The sequence below is a fragment of the Malurus melanocephalus genome, unplaced genomic scaffold (assembly GCF_030028575.1).
Source record: "Malurus melanocephalus ecotype Western Australia unplaced genomic scaffold, MMel_1.1 scaffold_203, whole genome shotgun sequence".
NCBI lineage: Eukaryota > Metazoa > Chordata > Aves > Passeriformes > Maluridae > Malurus > Malurus melanocephalus.
Window position 1 is genome coordinate 766,706 of NW_026623435.1, and position 19,004 is coordinate 785,709.

Consider the following 19,004-nt stretch of genomic DNA (forward strand, 5'->3'; position numbering starts at 1 on the left):
CAAGAGTGGATTCAGAAGGACAATGAAGCTGGTGAAGGGTCTGGAGCACATGTCCTGTAGGGAGCAGCTGAGGGAGCTGGGGTTGTTTATCCTGGAGAAGAGGAGGCTCAGGGGGGACCTTATCACTCTCTATAACCACCTGAAAGGAGGCTGTAGCCAGGTGGGGGTTTGTCTTTTCTCCCAGGCAAGAAACAGCCAGACAAAAGGAAATGGCCTCAAGGTGTGCCATGGGAGGTGTAGGTTGGACGCTAGGAAAAATACTCCACAGAAAGGGCGATAAGACTCTAGAATGGGCTGCCCAGGGAGGTGGTGGAGTCACTGTCCCTTGAGATATATAAGGAAAGGCTGGATGTGGCACTGAGTGCCATGGTCTAGTTGACCTGGAAGTGTTCAGCCTTAGGCTGGGCTCAACAATTTCAGAAGTCTTTTCCAGCCTAATTGGTTCTGTGATTTCTGAGATAGGTGGGTTCCACTAGAACAGATTACCCAGAGAGATTGTGGAGTCTCCCTTGAGATATGGATGGGGGATATTCAAGAACTATCTGGATGCAATCCCGCACCATGTGCTTTAGGATGACCCTGATTGTGCAGGGAGGGTGAACGAGATGACCCGCAATGGTTCCTTCCAAACTGACCTACTCTGACTCTGTGATTCTGTGAAGGACCCCAAATCTCTCCACCTGTCTTTACAAAGAAATGTTCACATGTGTCCTGAAGGTCTCACTCCAATAGGCTCCTGTCTGTGTAGTGCTGGGGTCCTCAGCACGGGGTGCTCTAGCTGGCGTTCCACGAGAGGAGCAATCGTCTTCCTTGGATCTTCGGCCGTGCTGCTTTCTATGCAGCCCAGGACACCGCTGGGGAGAGCCAGGAAGCAGCCCTGGGCAGCTGTCGCCGGTCGCGGGGCCCGTTGTCCGGCGTGCGAGCGAGGGCTGTTCCGCCCGGCCTCCCGTCAGCGGCGGCGCTGCCCTGGCAACGGGCCGGGCTGAGCGCGCCGGGGCCGGGAGGGGGCCGGGGCCGAGCTGTGCGCGCCGGGGCCAGGGCCGGGGCGGGGGCCGGGGCGGGGGCCGGGGCCGGGGCCGGGGCTTTCCGCCTTCCCAAGGCGGAGAGATCACCGAGCAGGGCCGTCATTAGCCTCGGCCCCCGCGGTCAGGACGCAGCCGGCAGGGCGTGGTGGTCCGGTTCGCAGCCGCAGGATGGAGAGCGCCGGGGCCAGCTGTGCCTCTGGAGGAAGGCGAGATCCTGACGTTGTCTGCGAAAAATACTTGTTTAGAGGCAAGCTGCCAGAGCTCCTCTCTCAGCTGGCTTGCAGTCACCACCTCTGTGCTTTCCCTGTGAATTGCAAGGACTTGTGCATCTGGAACACAGCCACTGCTCAGGTAAAGCCAGAAGGGGGTCAGGTTTCACTTTAATGCTGCAAAGGTACTAGCGTTTGTTTTGAGCTTCGTTATTGTGGAATACAATAAGCTGTTGTGGCAGGTCGGCCCTAGCTTGCAGCTAAACCATCATCCTGTCTTCTGCTCACCCTTTCCCGGCAGGGCAGAGGAGAGCAAAAGATGGGCAAAAGTGGAAGTCATGGGTGGAGACAGAGATAGTTTAATTAMTAAAGGGAAGATGGAAAAAAGAAAAGCTGTGCAAAGGCAGTCACCACCTGTTACAAGCAGACCAATCCCAGCACAGGCTTTGAGCAACAGCCACCTTAGAGTCAATCTCTCAGCCCCTCAACACCTTTTTGCGTGCAATACCCCAGGTCTATTGCTGGGCACAGCATCATATGGTAGGGAATATTTCTTTGCCAGTTCAGCAAACTGRAAATTTGTTCCAGCCTATGTCACCTCCCTGTCTCTTATGCATCTTCAGCCCATTATTGGGATGAAGAAACTGAGAAAAAGTGGGAAAAAAAAGAAGGCCTCCATGCTGTGCAAGCAATATTTGACAACACCGAAAACATTGCCATGTTATCATCACTGTTTTTGTCACAAAATCCAAAGCACTTCGCCATGCAATCTACTATGAAAAAGTTAACTCCATCCCAGCCAAACCCAGTGCAGCTACATTGTAGTTTGAGTGATTTTGAAGCTACAAATAAAAACTAGGTATTGTTTTTTTATTTCATGTACATTATCCATTTTTAGTTTTGTATTATTTATAACCTTTGTTTGAAGTTATTCATTTAACTCTTCTTTGTCTGCATTTGTCAGTCATTATATTTGTCAGGGCATCATTACTCAATTTCTGCATTGTCATTTGGAAGTAAAATCAATCCTCTTCTTGTCTGCTCTGCTTCRCCTGATCATGTGATAGTATGGAATCTTGACGAATGTACAGAGAAAGTGCAAGAAGGTAGAGTATTGTTTATATAATATATATATAATATATAKAAACAAAAAAGTGCAAAGGCAGCCATTTACCACCAATCACTCAGACCAATGTCTGGCCAGTTTCTGAGCGACAGCCTCTTTGGAAGGCGACCCCTAACACTTCCATTCCTCCCAGTGCTCCTTCTATAACAAGATTGTTCTTTATCAGGAGCAGGATTCAGCCACTCAGATTCAGCTTGTCCTGTCATTGTACCTTCCCTGGAGACCCCACATTGAAACCATTGGCCCCAGGCAGCGGCGGCCCTGTGGCGATGCTGAGCTGGGTCGGGAGCTGGCTGAGGTACTGGGAGGGAACAAGTGTCTGCCGGCAGCTTCGGGGCAAACACAGAGAAGCACAGCAAAGGCTTCCACGTTCTGCCACTGTGGAATAAAATGGACAGAAGGAAAATGAATCATAGCAGCACTACATAATTAAAAATTCAATGCCAAAATAACTAAATGCTACCTTTTCTGACATACATGTGGAATTAGTGTTTTGCATCTTGCTTTGTCTCTCCTTCTGTCTCTGGAACAATGTTGTCATGTATGTGTGTGTGAGAGACCAGTGAAAGTATCTGATTTGGAAGAGTGCATGAGTGAAACAGCATTGTTCTGGCATAACAAACAGAGAGCAGGAATTTTAGTATCCTGACTGCTAGCTTGATTTGGAGCCTCAACCAACAGAATTAGATTCTAGGGAGCGGTGCTTACCTCTCYGCAAGCTTAAATTCATCAGAAAGTAAAAGAAAAATAAAAGAGATTAAAAAAAAAGCAAGATCCTTAGAGTCATGAATCACTGGATTCTGAGTAGCAATCTGTCCCCCTTTGGTAGGGAGGATCAGTTGCATTGTACTGTCCTACGCTATTAAAGATTTCCTCCTGGTTACCTATAGTTAAAGAGTTTCCAATGGTTTAATGTGAGGGAGTTCTCTTGTAGTCTGTCACACATTAAATTTGCAAATCTATATGTCATGAAAACTAATGTAGTAAAGAGAAGTTCAGCAATGTATGTGCTTTTTTTTAAAAAAAAAGTCAGTATTACATTGTAATCCATGTTAGAGTAACATAGGGAATCAAATGGTGCTCCAGAAACTAAAATGGGAATATGACTTTGGAGGAAACAAAACTGGAAGATAGGACTAGACAGTAGCAGAGAGATAAAGAGTATGTGAAGTTTTGATACAAAGACATTTGATATCTAGATTTTTGCTGGATTTTTTAAATTTTCTTTTTCTGTCCATCTATAGGCTGTTCAGCAGGTACTGTAGAGTCTCTGTCTCCCCAAACTATACTTTGCATATTCTTGGCATGTTTTCTCAGACTATTGCTTATAAACTGCATCAAAGTGGTTAAGGAATTCTTTGTGTGGTCCCGACCTGTTAATCAATTGGAAAAAGACTTCACAGCATCTAAGATAAAAGCCTGAAATGGACACCTGTAGTTGTGCTTGCATTCTAGTTAATTTGTTCCCTATGATATCCTAAAATTTAATGGCACTTCCAAGCCATTCTCACATCATTAAAGGCAGCATTATAAATTCAGATCTGCAAAAACCAGTCTGCTTTAACTTGTGAGATGACCAGAATGAAGTAATGAAGACGCAATTGAAACATGACCTGCCCTCAAAGCTAGTCTTACCTGATTGTGTAATCATACAGAATGGTGTACTTTCTCTTTCAAACTTTTCCCACAGAAAAATTAAACCCAGAGAAGGAAAATCCTCCTTACTTGTTGGCTGAATGGCTGGCCTATTCTTCCAAAAGTAGTATTTTTCAAAGCCCTGTTTTGCTGGGCTTCAGTTAGGATTTCTTACCTCCAAAATGAGCAGGGCACTAGTAGGTTCCTTGGGCACATCATCTTGCTCCAAAAATACTTTCCCTGGCAATCTTTAATGGAAACATGAAAGCGTGATTTGATGTGAATTATTAATATCTCAAAGAGTACCAGATCACATCTAGGCAAGAGGGCAGATGGAGGAATTCTGGTGGCACATGATTCTGTGCTATGCTTTCCAATACCCTGGTGTAATGAAACAGTGTGTTTTTCTGTACATCGTCCTGAAAAAAACTGGGACAGCTTTGTGGTTAGATAACTKCTATGCAAATTTTCTAAGAATCTCACAGCACCAGACTTTTATATTTCATTGAGTCTCACTAATAATACAATTGCTGCAGGGTTTGCACCTCGAGGAATCGTTATAGGAACTCTTTTGAGAATGGTTCGTCATGTAAGATTTAGCCCAGATGATCAACAAGTGGCAGTATGTTCTGAAAATCAAATCTACATATTAAGTGCAAAGGTGAGATACTATTCTTTGTGGCCACGGTATAGTATTTCTTTTACTTATTCACTTTCAAATAAAATCATAGTAGACAAATGTTAGTAAAATTAAGCTAAAACATGTATTTTGTGTCATAAGGTAAGAAGGAACTGATTTCTTGATAATACATCATATATCAGATAGAAGACTAGGCTTAAAAAGTTGAAGTGAAACAGTATCTCAATAATCTAGAAGTAGAAAATATTCTTAGGTGATGTGAAAAATTGTTCCTATATTGTTCAGCCTGAAGAAGCAAATGTAATTTGTAGTGGCTTTGCCAGCAGGATAGTATACAGGGCTTCAATTTCAAAAGAAAAATCTTACTGAATTGCACTTTGAAAACAAATCTGACAATGATTAGCAACATTTATTAATTATTAAAACACTGAATTTTCAATTTTATGTTGAAATTTATTCTATTTTTATTTTTGACTTGATTAATCACAGAATGAATCTATACTAGCTGAATTGGATGGCCACTTGGCTCCAGTGACTGCTGCTGAGTTTTGTACATGGGAGAAAAGTATGCTCGTATCAGTGTCAGAAGACAGAACCTTTAAGGCAAGGAAATTGTAAAGATGAACTTAAAAAAATAATAATTTCATGAGTATGTGAAGTAATGTTATTTATTTCCCTTTAAATATGTTCTGAAGATTAAGTAAAAAATCTGTGACTTTATGGAGATAAGGACATTGTTCTTAGAATTGCTTGGGAAATGATAATAAAAACTAATTACTCTTTTTAATAGAACAATGCAGGTTTTGTATTTTCAGAACTTTCCACAATTAAGTATTAATTTTAGTGATTAATATCATCTGGCAAACAGAAATAAAATAAAATATTTTGATCAGTTTGGCTGTAAAAGAAGTGTTTCTGGGATGCCAAACTGAAGGAAACATTTCCCTTTGAGTCTGCTGACATGGATTTGAATTTTCCCTTTTGGGAATATTGGATTGGGTTATTGTAGTTATTGTATGCAATGAACCCCTCCCCTTTCCTCCTTTCTTTTCTTTTTCTTGTATGCCTTTTTATAGGGAGCTGCCAGGATGAACCACACTCATAGAGTTATTGTGGAACTCCGTTTGTTCTGTCTCAGGGTCCAACATATATATCAATTACAAGCTACCACGTGCTGTGTTAATTACTATGATTGGCTAAACATCAGTATCCAAGCGGCATTAGTAACTTCTTACTGGTTCAAAAGCAAGCGGCGCATACAGCTAAGCAAGCATACTTTCAATCGATTCAGGAGTTCTGTATCCCATTCAACATCCTCTTTTCTTGATTGCTACATCACTTTACTTCTTCTTTTTCTTCCTTCAAGGACACTTCAAGGTTACAGAAGCCTGGATTGTGCACGTAGGCTTCATATACATGTCCTTGGTCTCTCAGCCATTCGTCTTCACCTTTTCATAAATTTAGCTAAAGTCACTGAGACATCAATCCAAGATGATACTTTGTGTATCCATGTCACATGAGTTTCACCTTTTACACCAGAGATGTTTATCAGTTAAACAAAACCCTTCATAGTTGGAAACGGGTCCTGAAAAAAATCCATTCCTAAGGACATCCGTTTTAAGGCTACATTTCTCCATTCCTAAGGACATCTCTTTCAATGGCGACATTTCTCTGTTTTCACCATGTGATGGCTGTTGAAAATTGTGTTTTCTGAGATATGTAASTAGGTACCTACCTTTATGTATTTCTTTTTTGTTTGTTTATTTTTTTCTTTTAAATTTTATTTTTCCCAATCTAAAGGTATGGGACTATTCTACCAGCCAGTTAATATATCAGTCAGGAATAATAACAGGTATGTTTTCTAATTTTAAATGTATTTTTTCATAACAAAAACCTCCTATCTCTAAACAATAATCTATGAATATTATAGATGTCTTCGGTTGTTTTAGTGAAAATAATTCTAGTAGACTAGGTTTTAGTAAACATATTATTCTTTAGAGCCACCAGTAAATATATTTTTCTTTAAAGTCTGATTCCTGGTGAATAGTTTTAGTGTACTTTCATAAATCTGAAAACCATGCCACAGCAACTTGAGTGAAAGGGTGCAAGAAACCACTGACATGACAGCTTGGGTGAAAGGCAGTCCAGAGTCCTGCAAATAGAAAATGCTCAGCAGCACAAAGGCGAAGGCACACAAAGCATTGTGCAGTCATAAGAATTGCAGGAAGGGCTTTCCCCCTATCTTTATGAATAAGAAGATGCAATCTTGAATCATGTATTTTAGTTAAATATCTGATTTGTGTCTACTTTGGAAATACTTTTCCTTTTCTGAGCAGCATTTCCTTTGCTAAGTCTCCTCATTGATGAAGAAAACAAACAGATTATCACTGGATGTGCTGAGGGACAGGTATGAATTTTCCATTAAACTCAGTCTTTCTGTTAAGAGTCAACTATTATTAATGTTTCTGTCTATAAAAAAAGGTTCACAAACTGTCTAAGTGTTTTGAACTGTTGAGTAATTTTAGTGCTTTGACTGTAAACCATGAATAGTATACAAGACCTCTATTACAAAACAGAAAGTTTTTCCTGAAAAATTGGAAATTTTTTTACGGGCACAATCAGTGATTATGTAAGAAGAGTACACTGAGAAGCTATAAATATATCTGTTATTAAAAAAAAAAAAAAAAAAAAAAAAAAAAAAAAAAAATAAAAAAAAAAAAAAAAAAAAAAAAAAAAAAAAAAAAAAGTTGAAAAGTAGGATTCTTCTATTTTGGCCAAGAAACAAAATGTATGACAATAAATGGAAGAGGTATGATTTAAGCATGTTAGAATTTTGATATCCATTTCACCTCTTCTTTAGTGGTAAGAATATATTTATATATTTATATTATATTTTCCAGCTATTTCTCTTCAGTGTTATTGTTGACTAATTCAGAAGAAAATTAAAGCTTTAACTATAGTGTGTCTAAGATGAGAAAGGTATAAATGAAATGCGTGTATATCACCTAGAGAGCAATGACATGCATGTTACCTGTGATTTTTAATTGTGGGAAATGGTCTATAAGGAGTTTTTTTTCAAATGCATAAACATGTGGGAATAAGATTTACAGTTGAAACTGGTAATTGCTACTTTTTTCCTAATTTTGAATATTTTAGCTTTGATTGTATTTAATAATCTTAGAAATACATATAATTGAAGTTTTTGTCCAGGGTGAGTTGCCATATACAAAAGTTCACTAATTACATCCACAGTTTTAAATATTGGATCTTTTGTTTGTATTCATGTAAGCTTTATATTTAGTGTCAAAAGGTTATTGCAATTGTTTTTTCTTTTTCTTGCAGCTTTGGATCTTCAGTTTAATCAGTGATCATAATTACCGTTGTGTAGTACATATCGACTTAAAGAAAGAGCAAGAGAGATTCTGTAATAAATTGAAGAAATCTGGCAAAGAAATAGGTAGCACAGTGCTCCTAGAATGCTGTTTGTATTATAGTCTAGTTGTTACTGGCTACTGAGTGTGTGCTTTTTATACCATGATAATTTATTGTGAGTGACGGAGTTACAAGTCTTAGACTGTGGCATGGAATTCTTACTGAAGCTGATATGTAGTTGGGTATTGGCATATCTGGAAGGAATCATGCGTGTTTGTGTGTAACAAAATGTTGGCCAGTGCATTTATTTATTAAATATTGCATGATGTTTTGAGCTACTAAGTATTTTTTTTAAATTCATTGTCCAAGGCTTTGTTGAGAACAGAACCAGTGCCTAAAAATTAATGCCTTGTCTAAATGGAGTACTGTTTCTCAATTACCTTTGAAGTTTCTAAGAATCTCTTTATAGTTTTGCCTTTTTTTTTTTTTAAATCCATACCAGTGCCTTCATGATATGATATTTCTCTGCCTGTGATATATATTTCTAGTGCTATAACACAGAGTACATATAAGTCTTTAAAGACTGCCCTGGTAACCCCAAYAGGTTGATTCCCTGATATCAGACTGGCTTGATAGTTCTTTTGTTCTACCTTGAGATCGCCGTGAGCTGGTGACAGCCTTGGTACAATGGGAGGTAATGCTCTCCCTGGTGTGGTGCCAGTGTAWATGCTCATCCCCTCACCACTGCTGTGGCTTTCTTAGGGAAAGGGAAATCTGGTTTCCCTTGCTTGCTCTTTTTCTGGAGCAATGGTATATTCTTTTACCTGTCTCATGGTCCATGATCCTAAAGTCCTAACCTAAGGAGAAAGACTTCTACATTTCTAGTTATTATGTAGAATTTATGTATCTCACTTTCATGTTTCAGACTGATATAATGTCTGTGTGCRATGCTAAATTTGATGTTAGTAGTATTCAAGTGTGAACGGCACATGCAGAATGGATTGGAGACTCCTTGGGAACAGGAAACTGAGGTGTATTTTCATCTTGCTTTTTGTTTATGTTGTAATTTTAGTGTCAAGGGAATTTTCAGGCTAAATGGACAGATAGCCAACATATTTAAGGAATATTTCATCTTGAGATGAAACATCTAAACTCTTCAAACTCCTTTTCAGTCCATGAGTAGGCTCTTAGTGTTTTGTCTCTAGGTGTTTGAAAAAAACCCACAAAATGATGAGGAAGCCCTGTTTCAAGAAGGCTGGCTCTCTTGTCCATCTTTTGAAATAAAAGTTTCTCGCGTGTGTTCTTAATTCATGCTATTTTAATACTTCCACTTCTCTCTTAAATCCTATCTGCTTCCCTTATTTTGTTGTTTTCTAATAGCTACTGTTGTTGATTGTCTTTCTTAGGAGAAGGGCAAAATAATTCCAAGCTTTGTGACAAAGACAACACTAGACCAAAAGGATCAGTGGAAACATCGTTGCCTATCCTCTTAATTGAACATTGTGACTTTTTAGTAGGTTTCCATAAAGAAGACAGCATGTAAGTCCTTTAAAATACCACATAGTATTTGCCTTGAATTTATTCCGAGGACTTCCTATTGATTCTTGAATTATTTTCACTGAAACCTGGCATTTTTTGAAAAATGCAATAGGAAAATCAAATAACATTTGCGGTTATCTGCTAGTTTTGGTGGCTTACTCTTAGGAAGATAATGTACACAAACCGACAAAAAGTTGTAACTGATTTTTATTCTACAAAATAATTTTATAAAAATGTCATTGAGAATATCCTTTTTAGCATCTATTCATACCAGTTGATCAGGTGAGTTAGGTTAAAAAGTAATTAAGAACCCAAATTTATCTTAAGTGCTTTCCTAAAGAAATAAATCTGATGCAGCCATTGTTTGCATGTTTCAGTTTGCCTTCCAAATTCTAGTAATTTTTGAACTACGTAACCTGCTTCAGTCAAACTTGTGCCAGAGGAAAAGGCGTTTCAAAACATGATGCTTTTACTCCTTCCCGTGGAATTAGTTGTCCAGGTAGAATTAATCCTTACATTGCATTTCTTTCCTGAGGAGAAGTGTAACCATCTTATCAGGCACCTGGAGATCTGTTCAAGATGCTGTCACAAGAACTGTCTCGTAGAATAACCTGTTTGTGTTGTTATTTGTGATTGTCACTTGGATAAATTTCATCCACATCATGCTTCAGGAAACTCTTGTCCTAACTTTTGCCCTATGGTAGGTTATAGAGATTAACCACTTAATCTCTGGTTAGTAATATAAATAGCTTTTAATAGACAAAGAAGAAAAATATCCAGCAGTCCTGGACAATTTTTGTTGTCTTTATGTCAAATGTAACTAATTATTAGCAGTTACTTTCATGGTGCCTGCATTTTCAGAAGTACTACCATTAAGAGGAAGGAAATGGTGTGTTTTGTGTAACATTTTTTACATTTGCTTTCTAAATTTTCTGAAACTCAATCTCATTTATTTTTCAATCCCCTTTTGGAACATGGTTGTCTGAAATGGATCCACAGTAACAGATTATTTGAAATAAGTTTCTGAATTGAGATAACATCACTTTCTAATACCCACCTGTTACTGTGTATTGTACATCTAAGGTCATATTGTGCATCTAAGGTCTATTTGTTCTTTCAGCTATCACATTGGAGTTGAAGGTTTTGTTTTGCTTATAAACAACCATGGCTATTAAATTCTTACTATCAATCCAGTTCCACTGTTTTTTGGTTTGAGAGTTTTGTATTTATATTTTGTTTCTATTAATTTTTAAATACAATATGTTCATTTTAGCAGATAGTTCAGATTTGTCTGAGCAAATGAGCAATCCCTGATATAATGCTTTTGCTGCCTGCCATGAAAAGCAACAGTGAAACATTTTTAGAACACTGATGTCCAAAATTAGTCATTTCACACTTCCCTAAGCTTTTTGACATTGAGCAATCCCCTCACAATGGATTTTATTATTGCAAAGTGGGAGTAGAGACAAATTTCCTGGCTATATCCCTTCATATTGTTCATAATAACTTGATAGTGACACTTCTTTATAAATAATTCAAAAGAATTTGCAAATTAAATCAGTCTGCTACTGCTGTAATGAAAGTAGTGCAAACCACAAATAAAACTATTCATATAATATAAAAGTATCAAACCAGAATTGAAACTGTCAGTTCCAATCTGCTCCTTAAAGTGTTTAACTGTATATATTTGGCAATTTTGTTTCCATCTTTTCCTTTTTTTTTTTTTTTTTAATAGAAAAAGTATTAAGCCACTGTGGTGAGTCTTTTTATATCAAGTTTCAGCTTCATGGTTTTCCATATCCTTACTTCAAATCTTGTGGTATGACTTTAGAAATAAAACTGATAAGTCTACTGACTCCTAAGAGGAAAATTTATTAAAATCTCAATTTTTATTTATTGTAGCATCAAAAACATTTTTAGTTTTTGAGAATGAKAACTGTTATTTTGTTACAATTATCTTACGCTTGATAATATATTTCTTCTGTGAGGTTGTTGACTGAAATGGGATCCAGTTGGTTTACTCTGTGGTGCTTGCAGAAGCTAGATTTCATAATCTGACTGCAATAGCAGTGCCACTAAGCACAGGCTGAGACAGACATTCCAGGCTTGCCTGGCTTTCTTACACCTTATTTTGTGCTGCCTTTTGTCTTGTACTTTATTTATGTAAAAACATACATTGAATTTCACTGCATTTTGGGTGTTCATAGTAGAGGGGTAAAAGTAAACTATGAGTGGATTTGCCTCTTGGTTTGAATTTTCAAACGTGTTTTACTGCATCTCCCAGCTCTTAAAGACCACGGTAATTTTTGGAGAAAAGTATATCCTATTCTGTTTTAGATGTGCTGTTAAGCACTTACATGAAATCAAGGATTGTGTTCTGCACTCTGTTTTCAAAACTTCACCAATTTTGCTTGAAACTTTGAGCTACAGATTTGAAAAAAAAGAAGCTTTAAATGTAATGTATTTTTTTGTGTGTGTTTTATTTATGTTGTACTGGGTAACCCCAGTTGCTGTTTGTTGTATGTTGATAAGAAAAGCTGCTTTATCTTACTCAGAGATATTTTTCTTGTTGTTTTGATAGATTTTCTTCCCTGCATAGTAGATATTTTTGGATAGGAACCTCTACGGGCTTGTTAATAATTAATTTGGCAAACTTTGAATTAGAAGCTTTTTTATCTTACAGAGGTATGTTTATATCTGATTACACTGTGATGTGATTGCTTCTGCTATCTGACATAAATAGTGTAAGAATAAGGTTGTGAAATAGTCAACTGCAATAGAAACCAAGTGTTTTTTTTAAGCATATGTTTCTCCTAATAGGTTTTGTATGTTTTCCTGGCTCTGATCACTTTTCTCAGAAGACATGTTGGCACTAGATTTGTATAGTGGATAGCAATRAATTTTTAAGGATGTTAAATACAGGACATGTTTTTCTATTACTATGTTATAATGTGAGGGTAAGCTAGAAGTATATACTTTGTTAGGGTCATGTCAAACTAATATGAGTAATTTTTGTGAATGTGTGTCTTAGATATGATAATTTTTTTCCTAGAGAAATGTAGATTTTTATAGCACTATGTTCTTCTTGGTAAAGAGTACAGTGACCTCAGCATTCAGATTGCCAGATCATATGCATTAACAAGGAAGGGAGTTAATGGAAAGGTGAGTCTACAGTAAACATTGTTTTAATAAACATTAACTGTTCCAGTTATTTTCAGTAAATATTAGATTAATGTACAGATTTGTTTTGTTTAATGTGAATTACAAAGTAATTTTTTAAGAGTTAATTCTTCATTATGGAATCTAGTAGTTTAAATAGCTGGGTAGTTTTTCAGCTCTCACAGCTTGTAAACATTCTAAAGAAATTAATAAGGAAAAGGTGCATTGTTACAGTGTTCAGTGTTTACCTTGAATGCCAAGMATGATCATAGGAGAAGCAGATGAAATCTTTTAGGGGTTAAAAAGATATAAGCATGGTTATACGTTGTTTATCAAATGTTAGGATGAACTACCTTTGAATCCTTCCAAAGGGTCTGTCAAAACTATTTGAGCAGTGAGAAAATTTCTGTCAATAGTCACTGAAAGTGATTTTAAGGAAATGGGAAGCATTCTTGTCTGTACTCTCTATTTTTGATGTTGCAGTTTTCCTATGGAAGGAAGCTCAATCTAGGCCTTTCTACATATTTAACATAGAAATCCGTTTCTTTAGAGAAGAATTTTCCTTAAATTCAGCTCTTAGCATGTTCTCTTCATGTTACTGAAGCCAATCTTTCTTCCATGTATATTTCTTTCCTCACAGCTCTTATTGCAGCAATGTCTCTAGTGTAGGAGGTGTCAGAATTTCTGTCACTGTTATTTGTGTAAGTTACTGTGTAATTTTAAGACAGATTTAAGCAACATAAGCATATTTTTGAAGGATAGGTAGATTTAACCACTCTTTACCACTTAAAGCTCTTCAGGACTAAATCCATGGGTATTTTTGACTTATTTTTATAAATGTCAGAAATTAATTTCATTTGTCATTATAAATGCATTACTGTTGGAATTTAAACTATAAGGTAAATGGAGTGTTAATCTATGGTATAATTGCTTCAGGTTTTATGCTTGATCACCTCAATATTTGAAGATATGATTGCTGTGTTGGAAGTTAACCTTGCTGCATTGGTGAGAACTCAGCACAGTGATTTTCTCCCACGTGGAAATGAGAAACGTCTATCGGTTATTGCCAGGTATGGAATAATTAAATGTTTTTTCTCCATGTTGGATGATGGGTGTGTTTATCTAAAGTGTGTTGTATGGTTTTCCACCAAGTGCTATTTGTTGAGATGATTTTACTTGTTTTCCTATCATGCTTTAATTGCATAGAGAGGGAGAAATCACAGAATCACAGAATGTTTGAAAGGCACCTCTTCAGATCATCTTGTCCAACCACCCTGTTCAAGCAGAGCCACTTGGAGTCATCTGCCCAGCACAACATCCAAACAACTTTTGACTATCTCCATGGAGGGAGATACCACAACCTCTCTGGGCAGCCTGTGCCAGTGCTCAGTCACCTCCACAGTAAAAAAGCATTTCCTGGTTTTCAGAGAGAACCTCCCATGTTTCAGATTTTGTGCATTGCCTCTTGTCCTGGTGTTGGGCACTGGTCACAGAGTCTGCCTTACAGCCTATACTGATGCATAGGGTTCATCCTCCTTTGATGCAGGATTTTGCTTTTCACCTTTTTGGACTTCATGAGGTTGCTGTCCWGACAGTAAATGTCTGCCTGGATGAAAGTACAACCTTGTGCTCTTCAAGAAACTTCTCCCATCTTTGAGTCATCAGCAAACATGGAAAGGGTACACTCTGCTCCTTCATCCAGATTATTAATGTACATATTGAATGGAAATATGGCCATTATTGGCCTCTGGATTACTCCACTAGTTCATGTTTTCCAACTAGGTATTGAGCCACTGATCATCATTATCTGGGCCTGGTTGTTCATCTGATTTTCAATCCACCTCACTGTGTCTTCATCCAGACCATAATTCATCAGCTTCTCTGTGAGATTCTTGTGTGAGACAGTGTGGAAAGTCTTACTGAACTCAAAGCAGACAATATCCACTGCTCTCCCCTTATCTGCTAAGCCGCTCATTTTATCATGAAAGTTTATCAGGTTGGTGAAGCATGGCTTCCCCTTGGTGATTCCCTGCAGGCTATTTTTTTCTTGTTCTTTTATGTCCCTATAAAAGAGAAGGTGAGAATATGAGAAAATGCTGACATCTTGAAGACAAATAACCTGCAATATACACTGAAGAGCAAATTTCAATGCTTATGATAAAATCATCAGTTACTATTCACAAAAATGGGATCTAACCTGTAAATACAAGGGTCTGTGAATTGAGTTGGGACCAAGGCTTGTCTGTGCTGCTGAGGATCTGTGCTGATAACTAATCCACTTTGCCTAACTTGTTTTCCTTAAAATCTCATTGTTATTACATACATGCACGCACACATGCAAGCAAATAGCTAAAAAGGAGTTTTGGCACCTTTTCCTAATCTGATACTTTTGTTCATTGCATTGATCAATTGTTTTTGCTTGGTTTTATAACTTAGGTGCACTTTATTGGCAAATTCTCCATTGTGTAAAGGTTTCAAGAAAAACATGAAAGAATCTTTTAGTAAAACACATGGTAAGTATATACCAGTCTTGAAATTAATTAATGAAGTTATATTTTTAATAACAGTAACTGACTTCCAGCTGGTTTGTGCCTAACACAATCAATATGTTAATTTCTGTTTTAAATATATTTAGCATTATATTTTTACTTCAATAGGAAGAATTTTGCACTGCTATTAATATTTGATATCATACACACGCAATTGTAGTTGAAAATTGTGGTTATAAGTATTTTCCTTCTTTCAAAAGCAGTTGTCTGAGAATTTTCTATGAATTTTATAAGTGTTAGAGTGTAGAATGTTTACATTTCCATAAGTAATTTTTTTTCCATAGCATGTAGTAAACTTTTGTGTATAAATTGTAATTTCTTGCTAAATTTTGGTTATGTTTTGGTACATTTTATTGTTCTGAATAGTCTTTCGTCAATACTGCAATTTTAGGAAGTTAATTTTTGCCTCAATGTTCTACTGATTGAAACAAAACAAGATCTGTCTTCCCATTTAAGTACTTCAGTTTTTTTGGTTATCAACGATAAAATTAAAAAAATATTTTAAAAATAATGWTTTCATCATTGCCATTTGCACTCATCGTGCCTGTTAGAATGACAAGGATTATATCTCTAGGGGCTTATGGTATTTTTAAATTGCATCTACCGTGCTTTAGCTAGAATTCCAGGCTGCCTTGGGCACCCAGCACTGACAACTGTGCTACCTTTGGTGGCATCTCATGATCAGAAAAGTGCTGTAATGAAATCCTTTGGTCTCTTAAGGCATGTGGTACTGGGAGCTTCTCAGGAAAGACCTTTTTGTGCCTCATTGCTGCATAAAGAGAAAGGATAATTAGTGGCATTTCAAGAGACTTCAGTGTAGGTAAATGTGTCCCAATGCATCTGAGTTTTTTTCCCTAGAAACAGCAATGAGATTTCTGCCTTTACAATGTTTATTTGTGTAATTTGTTTCTGCTGATAGATCTGTTTTGTAATGTAAGCAAACATCAAGTATTTCTATTGAGCTAGCCTATCTACCTTAACTGTAAAAATATAATGTTTAAAACAAAATTTAATATAAATTAAATTATTTGAGTATAGGAGTGAAGAGCACAGTGAAAGACCAACCACTGGTTTTCCATAATAAAATTAAGTCATCAGGATATACAGCAGCTCCACGGTGAGTAGAAATATTATTATTTCCCTGTTTTATTGGTGTGTGGTATTTTTTCACATAATATAGCTATGTAGTCTCATGACTGTGAAATTAATCCCTTGTGAAAAACATTTATGGTGTTATCAAAGACAAGAATTTTAAAAACATATTGTAAAACAAAGTCTTCACACCTTCTGGTCATTGGTCATCATTCTATTGAAATCCTTATTAGCCATCTTTCATCTTTCTTTTATCTGGTTAGACTCTTGTTTCTTCAGTTTGCAGAAAGAATTGTYTGTGAATTTTATTTGTATGGATTTTGACCTTCAGAATGTGCTATTCAACAAATAACTCACAGAAATCAAGGAGCAAGCTCAGGCCTTAGAATATTAAAAACTTATATTGTCATTGAAGTGTACATTCTCTTATCTACTGATGTTACCTGAAGACAAAGTAGGAAGAAGGAAGTAGGATTGCTTTTGTTTGAAAAAAGCTTTTTCTCCCATGCGATGTTTCATGTTTCATATAAGAGAGTCTGTTTTCCCTCTTGTAGAATGACCAYGTTTTCTCCAAATACTAACCTGAAAAAGAAAGAGCCATCAAAGTGGAAAACTAGCTGTAAATGGTAGGTAATCTAACAACTCTGTTAGAGGAAAAACAAATTAAAGTAAGTGTAATTACAGTTCTAGTGAAAATATGGCTTATCTTTGCTTCTCTCATCGGAACTTTTTAGTAAGGATTGTCACTACAACTAAAAGGCTTGGTAAATTTGGTATAAAATTTATCACTACAGCAAGTGATTCATTTTATCAGGTTATGAATTAAATTTGAGTGCTTCATAAAAAAGAAATTATGCATGTCTATTTTCTTAGATTTTTGTTGTTAGGAAGAACAATCCTAAATATGGTTGGAAGCTAAGTTCCAACTTAGCTGCAGTTCTAATCAGAAAAATAACTGGATGTTGTGCAGGGAGACAGTGATTTCAGATCATGTCCCTCCTTCACCCCTAAAATCTTGTTACCTTAAGTTAATGGACTTAAATAAAGTACAAATAAAGTATGTGTAACAGTACAAATTAACCAGTGGAATCTTTATCACCATGGGCACAAAGAATAAAGCTGGCATTTTCATGTTAATTAGTGTGGAATGTTAAATGGGGATATTGCACACATTTTTTTCTCTTTACTATTACATAGAGTCTGTGCTTTATGTAATACAAACATGAAAGTAAAGAATGATTGACGCCATAATTTTTCTCACTTAAAAAGAGCTTTCAAAGTGTTGAAAACTCCACTTAATAGCTCAGGACTAAGTTTTTGTAAACCTTGCATGCATAGGAAGCCTTTATGTGAGCACTTCAGATAATTTCAGCTTTGGTTTAGCATTGTATTATGTAGGTTAAGCTACTTAGTATTTTAAGTTGTGTGTGGTTTTTAAGTTTAATTGTTTTTTCTTTTTGTTAATATTGCATTTTGCCACAATGTCTATAAAAGAAGTAGAGTTTACATTCTTTAAATACTTTTGTTATCTATGTAACTTTAGAAACTTGATTTTTTTGCAAGTCTGTGTTAATTCTTGATCTCATGAATTCACAACTCTTGGTGATAGGAGTAATTTAAATATTTCAATTACAATTTCAAATTCATTTGGCCCTTACCTTGGATTTGACATATTTTTTTCAGAAAATATTTATAGAAAGATGTTTAGATGTTTCCAAAGCACATTTATTTTATAATTGAAATGAAAATGTACTATTTTCTTTCTTTTTTCCTTCTTTGAAGTGAAAATAAAGAATATCCATTGGAAAGTCATCCTCCAATCAAATATGAGAAAGAGATATCTGTTACTTGTAAACCAACCCCAATTTTTTGTGTTCAGTATTCTGGTAAGTACAGGCTTTATAAAAAGGGCAGTTGTGTCAATGTGTAGAAAGAAAACCAAAATATATGTGGCATAGTTTGTAAAGACTGTGGATTTATGTGAATAAACCCTATAAAACTTTTAGACAATATCACATACTGTTTGATCATATTTTTTTATCTTGCAAAACCATKCAAGATGTTACTACATGTGCCAAAGGATTCTATTTCTGATTTTGTGTCTTGTTTCCTTTTGAATTTATTCTGTGACTTTCACACTATTATTTGAAAATTAAGACTTCTTTCAGTAAGRAATTTATTTTCTAACACATTTACTTAATGTCATTAGGGTGTATTAAAAACTGAAGTTCTGTTTCAAAATATTTAGGATAATCCTATTTCTTATATAAATATTATTCAATTTTTATAAATTAAAATACTAAAAAAGGAATTCTTCTGTGTGATCCAAAGAGAGGCATTTTTCTTAACTGCTTTGGATAAATGAGTCTTGCAATATGTTTAATCAATTCCAACGTAAATAAGCAGAAAGCRCTTCCTAGATTAGCAGTCAAGCATTCTTTCAGGTATCTAATTATGTCAATAGACACCCTGCAAGCCACAATATTTTCAAAATATTAAAAAAATCTTTATAAGTATTTTGAGGATAGGAAAAATTCTCATCCTCAGGAAATGAAAGCAATTAGATGCAATTAGTAACTTTGCAAAAATGTATTTCAGCAATCTCTCTGTTCCCTAGAGAGTTTTGATAACGCATTTTAAGTATAAATCTTCTCGTTT

The 19,004-nt window shown here is 36.1% G+C and overlaps 1 protein-coding gene across 1 annotated transcript in view; it reads left to right on the forward strand.

Annotated features, from left to right (window-relative positions):
- Positions 1-1,093: 1,093 nt before the first annotated feature.
- Positions 1,094-19,004, forward strand: part of WDR27 (WD repeat domain 27) — a 76,872-nt gene continuing 58,961 nt past the window's right edge. The window contains exons 1-15 of the mRNA XM_057373640.1: positions 1,094-1,376; positions 2,199-2,340; positions 4,532-4,656; positions 5,125-5,238; positions 6,436-6,487; positions 6,969-7,042; positions 7,978-8,092; positions 9,414-9,546; positions 12,128-12,231; positions 12,641-12,708; positions 13,642-13,775; positions 15,142-15,218; positions 16,293-16,371; positions 16,901-16,972; positions 18,129-18,232. Coding sequence (XP_057229623.1) covers positions 1,194-1,376; positions 2,199-2,340; positions 4,532-4,656; positions 5,125-5,238; positions 6,436-6,487; positions 6,969-7,042; positions 7,978-8,092; positions 9,414-9,546; positions 12,128-12,231; positions 12,641-12,708; positions 13,642-13,775; positions 15,142-15,218; positions 16,293-16,371; positions 16,901-16,972; positions 18,129-18,232 — 1,576 coding nt within the window. The 5' untranslated portion in view covers positions 1,094-1,193. The remainder of the gene's footprint in view (positions 1,377-2,198; positions 2,341-4,531; positions 4,657-5,124; positions 5,239-6,435; positions 6,488-6,968; positions 7,043-7,977; positions 8,093-9,413; positions 9,547-12,127; positions 12,232-12,640; positions 12,709-13,641; positions 13,776-15,141; positions 15,219-16,292; positions 16,372-16,900; positions 16,973-18,128; positions 18,233-19,004) is intronic.